Genomic DNA, 7187 nt, shown 5'->3' with positions numbered 1-7187 from the left:
TTAGTTGTCTATTTTCAGTCTAAATTCCACTTTTCCTTCATATGGATCATGAACATTATCAGAAATAATTCCAGTTCCAATCACTCTGCACACTATTTTAAATTCTTCATTCCTTGTAATGTTGAGAAGTTTCACAGCTACCAAAGGATTAGTGTAGGTGGGCTAGGAGAAAGAAAAACCATAAGATAATTTAATTTTACACTATCAGTTTAGACATACAGCCTTAAAATTAAACTTCTGTCCAGCTCATGTAAGATGACATAAATGCTCCAGATATTTCATTTTATAAGAAAAACAAATTCAAGGACCCGGACACCCACCTGTGCCTTTTTTCCGTAATAAGGGAAGTAGTGCAGGTTAAAGGTACCATTCACGGGGTAGTAGTCTACTTCAAGTGGGCGAGAATCATCACCCTGTTTGTAAAGTAAGACAGAAGAGATGTCTATACAATTGTAAGTCAGCCCTGTACAAATGTTTTATTGCTGGTAAAAGCCATATAATATGTATTGAAACTCAGCAGTCTATTTACCTCCAGTCTTGTTTTTATTTTTCAAATAAAAACGGAAATCCCCTGCTGCTACTATTGCCAAGAAAAACAGTCAAGAGTTCATATGGCAACAATGAATTCAATGAATTAGAATCAGCTGAAATTTGCAGAAAGCCTGAAGGAGTTGCTCTGATTTATGAACTTCCCTATCAGGAACAGAAAGCAAAGAGCAAATGTCTTATTAAAGCAAATATATTTCACTATTATAATTTATGCAGCATAGAAAAGCAGTTTTTCAAGTGATTTAAAATGAGCCAAATTTTTGGTTCTTAGGATGTTTAGTGGTGCAAAAGGGTGCACAGAATTAAGAGTAATCCTACTGTATTTTGCCAGAACAATCTGATTTCCAGAGATGCAGGGTAATCTCTCTGATCACAATTGCACTTTGCTTGCTGTCATTGCTGCAGTGCTTGAAATCTTTGAAACTTGGACCCCATATACTTACTACATAGGTGCAGTCCACTCTTGGTGCAGTGCCATTGCCAGGGTAAAATTTGATAATCTGAAGTAGAAAACACACATTACTCATCTAGGAAATTGTTGTGAGATAAAAATGAGCAAAGGATTAACACAGGTTCAGATGCTGCTCAACATGTTGCTTGGTAAGGCACTGTCCAACAGATCACTTCATCTTACGTAGCTGGGAGAAAAAAACATGTCATGCGGCTGGACGTTTCCCGAGCAGCCCTGGATGGGAAATGCAGGCGTGCTCACTTCCATCCAGGGCTGATAGCACTGCATCTAGTGCCAAGTCCCGCTTATTCACCTGTGTGTGATGGTTGCTCTTCCTGGTGCCCAGGCAGTGGGTGTCTGTTAAAGCAGCTAGTTGCAGGGAAAAAAAAAAAAAGAAAAGCTGTATCCCCTATGCTTTTCATTATATGTGGTATTAGAAAACCCTGGCATTGGCAGAAAATCCTGGGCCCATTTTATCCTAGGAAAATATCAGGACCACGTTCTGTAGTGGCAAAGACAAAAGAAAGTAAGGCCCATGAGGCAACATAAACATGCCTTTCTCCATCCCGGGCTGGCACGCAGCCTTGCTGAAGAAAGCAAAAACTTTTGGAGGGGAAAGCCTGCGTTTCACCTGCAAAAATCAGGTGCACGTCTCTCCTCTCAGAGCTGGATCTTGCACAGACTCTTGAAAACGCTCATTGCCAGAGACTACAGTGCAAACCGAACCAAAAAACGAGTAATTTTGTCTGTCAGTAACTGGTGAAAAATATGAACTCTTTTTGTTGATGTACTGAAGCTGAACTAGATGCCTCAGGCTCTTACCTGAACACAAAAACAAAATCCTCGTCCCTTTTGCTATGTCCTGAAAAATTTAAAGGAAGCATGGAAGACTTCCTTTTCCCTCTTCAAATAATGTGTTGATGGTGTTTACTGAAGAAATACCCACCAGTCTTGAATTTTATTTTTACAGGTTCAGCTAATGGTATTTTCTGCAGCACGGAGAAGTAAGATGTGCAAGTATCGCATCTCTGAAAGCCCTTCATTTACAATCTCATCCTAACACTTTAACTGCAGGCACAGGATCCTGAAATTGCAGAAGATAAACTGTTTTACATGCTAGCTTGTCAGATAATAGCACTGTGGAGATGCTAACAAATCTAAACAAACACCAAAGCTTCAAAGAGTCTGTTTAGAAAGCACTTTGCCCTCTCTTACTTTCCTAGATGCGATGAAAATATCTCACTAGTTCTCTAGTAACCCTGCAGAACCTCTCAGAAAAAGCACAGTATTTGCCTTTCCAGTACAAAGCAGAGTTTAATGTTTGTGGCAATAGATTATATAGCAAGTCCCCAAATGAGAATTATGCTATCTGATGTTTCTTGATGAATCCTTTCCTGTGCAGCACTTGAGATTGTACTTACCCTGTTCATTTTTATAATTAAACAGGGGTTTCCTTCTGGAAATCCAAAAGTAGGATCTGTGAGGCCAGAGCAGTTTTGAAGCATGTCTGATGTAAATTTGCAAGATAGTTTTGTTTTATTTGGGCCATCAAAGGTGTCCTGGATGAAGTATGTGTCACTTGTGCAGTTGACATTCAGAAGCTGAGCAGCTGGCGTATATGCTAGATGTGTGAAGGAAGAAAGAAAAATTCCCCTCTGAAGTTTTTCATATATAAACTAGACATCCCAAAATCATGTTGGAGGTTATATCATGGGGGACTTTACTTCAAGGGAAAATGAGGTTAGATGGAATGAGGAAAATTTAAATTTAATTATTTTAGAATACCCAGGCCAAAAACAAAAAAAAGATCAAATTGAGTTAGGGCTGGCAATTTGTGTCGATAGTTCCATATAAAGTTCATTTCAGGTATAGCTTTTCTCAAAATGTGCATTAGAAACACAGAAGTATGAAATTAAGCCTCACAAGAGATGCAAATGTATTAAGATATGAACAGGTAGAGTGACTAAGGTCTTCTGGCTATACCTTTTGACGACAGTATGCAAGGGCTTCACAAGAGTAATGGCACTTTGATATTTGTAGTCACAGATAATATTAGATTTGTTTAGATAAGATTAGTTTAAATACCTTTTTTCCTTCCCCTGTTCCTTCAAAATACCTCTATTTTATTAAGACTGTCCAGGATAATAAGGAGAAAAAGCTCTGACACAGGACTCTACTTTTAATAGCTATATTTACATTTGTTGGATTTGCTGGTACCTTTTCAGAAGATATATTATCCACTCAAAATCTGTAATTTCAGGAGGACAAATAGAAAATGGAAACACTGATTCTCTGATTTAAGGTCTTCAGACCTAAAAAGGGAGGTGTGACAGCAGGTCTATTCAATATTATGCCGGAAACCTCATTACTTTTTTTACCTGTTAGAAAAGTCTGAAGAGTTGTCACGAATCCATCCCAGGTTTTGTTGTCAGATATGTTGTAATAGATTTGTAATCCTCTCTCGCCGTAAACATCCGGTCGTAATGTCACACCTTCAAAAGAAAAGAAGAGTGAAGGGAAGGCAGGGGCGAAGGGTCAGGCATAGATTAATTTCTTTAAGTCGACACTAGCTACTACACTGCATGAAGAGTTGTTATTGTAAACGTACTCGATTCCCAGTCTTTGTTAGAAAGGATTCAACCACGTACTGAAACCGTCTCAGCTGTGAGTTATGTAATTGAAAATCTGTGCTACTTCTAAACTTTTCTTTTCATGAATATCTGTGTTATCATCAGAATAGCTTGCAAAATCGTTTCAACAAAATACCAGGATAATTGCATCAGGTCGAAGAAACAGCACGTACTGCACCGTGAGAGACGGCTTCGGAAAAAGCCAGGCTTAATATTTTACAGGAATTATTTTGCCAGCCTGCAGGAGGTGCCTGAGCCCTGGGGCAGGGGTGTGGACGGGGCTGTGGTTAGGCCCCATCCTACCCTAACACCACAACATAAATGGAGAAAATCAATGCACCCCTATTTCTAGGACCTAGGATGCGTTTTCACACTGTGGCTAACCCGCGTAGGGATCATTTGGGCAGAATCGGCTCCGTTTATTCCATGTTTGCCTTTGCTGGCCCCCGGGGTGTTCCCAGCGCCTCCCAGCCCAAACGCGCGGCGGAAAACAGGGAACTCTGACACCCCACAGGCGGGAGAGGGTCCGACCAGCAGCAATACCTGGGGACTTCAGTTGATCTTGATAATCCGGCTCGTACGGATTCAGCGTCCGCATTAAGGAGTACAAGGCAAGCGAGAACAGCCCCGTCATCACCACGTAGAAAGCAAGGTAGTAGAGGCTGATCCACACTGCGGAAGAAACGGAGGTTAAAACTCTTGGTTTGGGGCGCTGGAGGCCGAGCAGAGCTGGGCACCAGGGCTGGCATTTTCCAATCTTTTTCTCTAAATTCAAAAGAATGCTCTTGTAGAAACAATTGGCTTTGCAAGAAAGGACGTGAAGGTTAGAACAAATATTCAGCCCTTCTTTGTTGACCACATCTTTTAGTTTGGATGCAGCAGCTGACGGTGTCACACTAGACATTTTTTGAGGTAGTTGGTGCTTAGCTCAGGTTATTTAAAGTTTAAGAGATTGTGCAGCTTCTTGAACTAACCTCACATATTAAGACCATTTATCTGCTCATCTGCTCATAAGCAAAACAGCCCATGCATTTCACTGACAAAAACAAGTTGCCAGTATTATTATTTATGTCACAGATTTCAGTATTATCTCAAGCGTGTTGATTTTAGACCTGTATCCTTTCATTGCCTTTTACAGCTGAAATCATCTTCAGCAAAATGCATCTTCTTGCTATTTTATTCTCCTGGTATGAGATTTAGAATAATGTTGTGTTTCTTTCTATATGTGCATAACGTGTCTTACACACTGCTGGTGCCATACAGAAGACCAGGGAGTGTTTTGGGTGGGCAGCTCATTGCAAGGCAGAAATCACTTCCTGCAGTCATTGGCACCTCTTCGCACCTTCTCCTCTCCAAGCTGGAAAGGTTCACATTTGATTTTCTGTAAAACTCGAATTCTCAGGATGGCCAATAAGCTCTGCCAGCAGGTTTCACATGAGAAAAACTTTCTTCTAGAAACCTGCAGCTACCCATTACCATCTGTGGGAAGAGCAGGGACCTTCTTTAAAATATGTAGAGTTGCACTATCCAGAATATAGATCATAAAACACATTGTTGATGCAGACACAAGTTTGGCTATGGAGAGCGAGGTTCAGCTGAAATGTGCATTAGTGTGCTGTGATAAAAGAGAAGATCTGTTAAACAGACAATAATACAGAAAAGGAATCTTGGAAAGGCATAATGTGTTTCCAGAGAACTGGACAAAAATTATTTTCCCATACTTCCCCAGCTAGATCTAAAGACGAAAAGCACAGATACAGGCTTCTGCATCATGCTGCTGCTTTTGCATAAGTACAATGAGGCCTGATTTCTGCAGGCCCTAGTAATATAAACCCATAAAGTAAATTAAGCAAAATTTCCCGTACACCAGAACTCACTATAGTCAACAATGCTAGAAACGTATCATAAACAAAATCCTTGGCTATTAATAAATTAAGTAATGTGCTAATGTGTTAAATTTTGTCCTTATGAAATATTTGGACCAGAATTGTTTTAAAATATTCTTATGCTTGTAGGAACCACCCAGATCAATGTTTTGATCTAATTTATTCAATTTAAAGGACCCTTTCTTCTTGTCCTGTTGTCTAGATTGCACGGGACCCCTAAACTGGTCTCTAAAACCTGTTTATTTCTGAAACAGTTTTGAAATGTGAAGTCTTGTTCTGTAATTTCACCTCAACAGCAGTGTAGCAAACAGACTTCAGCTTTAAGAACATGTCTCAGCAGCTCTAGAGGTGATTCAGAAGCATATATGAAAACCGATACTTTCAATAATTACGAAAAAGCTGTCACCACATCGTATCCCACTCATAAGGAGGACCCACCCCCCTCAAGACTTTTAAGCATACTGGAGGAAGAGAAGACTCTTGGGTGTGAAAACATACCCCAGTTAATTAAGGTCCTTCCCATAAACTGCTTTGTTTCTGGATTCCAGACGAAACGCCGGAAATTTTCCATCCGTTCACTGCAGGTCTTTTTTTCACTTAAAGTTGCCATTTTCTCACAAAATTTCCCCAAAAGGCGTCCTCCTCAGACACTTAGAAATTCAACAGCTGCACAAACAGTTGGCCAAGAAAAATACTTTGGTTTTTATACCTTCTTCTCTCCTGAAGGTCAAGGAGATTGCTTCCTATACCAATGAAAGCACCTACTTACAATTATCAATCCGCAGATACTGTTCTTTATAAACAATGTTGATAATGTTCAGTGTTCAGACTGGCAAAAAAAAGTTAGTTCCTATCAAATGCCCTTCTACTTTCTCTTGAATACCTTAGCAGATCTGCAGAATTATGTGTTTTGTAGAGTGCCTTTAAAGCTTGTGATATATATTCAGTGTGATAGCTGTTATCAAGGCAGATAAAGCTAAGGAGAACTTGTTTCTCTATGTTTTTTTTTTTCTTTTTTCAATTAACTTGCAAATACTGGGTACAATTCTCCCATTACAGTCTGTTCAGATATATGCGATTGCAGCAGGAATGTGTGTGGTAGAATTGACTCCATTACCTGTAGCGTTTGCTGTGTTTCACAGCTGGGCAATTTAAGACCAATATTTTTCTCTCTGTTTTCTCTGGGGAACGTTTTTATGCCATCTCTGATAATGCTAACTCAGATACAGAGGATATCCGTATCTTTTTTTCTGAATATCCCTGCCTCTTTCTCAGCATACCACCAGCAAAACCAGAAGAAAGACAGGGAAGAAGAAAAAATACTGTATAACAAATGATAGTTTTGCCACACAGGTATATATAAAGAGGCAGAGCTGCGATTGCTTGGGTGTAATTTACCCGCCATTTCCATTTGCTTTGCAACCGAAGGCCCCGATACGTTCAGAGACGTGCACTTAACCCTGCGCTCGGTGAGCAGCTCATCCAAAACCAGCTGTGTCCCAGGTGGGACCATTAAAAGCCTTAATGATCTTTCATTCTTGTTTTTTGTTGGTCTTTTCTAATTGCACTTGCATATGTGTGTGTGTGTGTGTGTGCATATACCTGACATGGAGCAACGGCAGCGCCTGTGCTGATGCTGTTGCAAGGGGGGAAAGGGCTGAGGCACTGCCG

General features: G+C 40.2%; 1 protein-coding gene across 1 annotated transcript; it reads right to left on the bottom strand.

The window, feature by feature from the left end:
• ATP4B (ATPase H+/K+ transporting subunit beta) lies at nucleotides 1–6126 on the bottom strand. Its single transcript, XM_067289715.1, has 7 exons — nucleotides 6015–6126; nucleotides 4174–4302; nucleotides 3379–3492; nucleotides 2422–2621; nucleotides 993–1049; nucleotides 321–413; nucleotides 1–162 (listed from the first exon to the last, which is right to left on the bottom strand). The coding sequence occupies exons 1-7, from the start codon at nucleotides 6124–6126 to the stop codon at nucleotides 1–3; spliced, it is 867 nt and encodes a 288-aa protein (XP_067145816.1).
• Between the last annotated feature and the right edge of the window lie 1061 nt (nucleotides 6127–7187).

This window comes from Apteryx mantelli, chromosome 1, assembly GCF_036417845.1.
Source record: "Apteryx mantelli isolate bAptMan1 chromosome 1, bAptMan1.hap1, whole genome shotgun sequence".
Classification (NCBI taxonomy): Eukaryota; Metazoa; Chordata; class Aves; order Apterygiformes; family Apterygidae; genus Apteryx; species Apteryx mantelli.
The sequence above is the reverse complement of the archived record's forward strand: the minus strand, read 5'-3'. Positions and strand labels throughout refer to the sequence as shown.

Bases quoted from the DNA above. Each gene is read 5' to 3' on its own strand.
- ATP4B (XM_067289715.1), bottom strand. From the start codon at position 6,126: ATGGCAACTTTAAGTGAAAAAAAGACCTGCAGTGAACGGATGGAAAAT. The intron at 2,622-3,378 runs GTAAAAAAAGTA...TCACACATCTAG, and splicing joins TCTTCAGACTTTTCTAACAG to CATATACGCCAGCTGCTCAG. The intron at 163-320 runs GTGGGTGTCCGG...TCTTTCTCCTAG, and splicing joins ATTACGGAAAAAAGGCACAG to CCCACCTACACTAATCCTTT.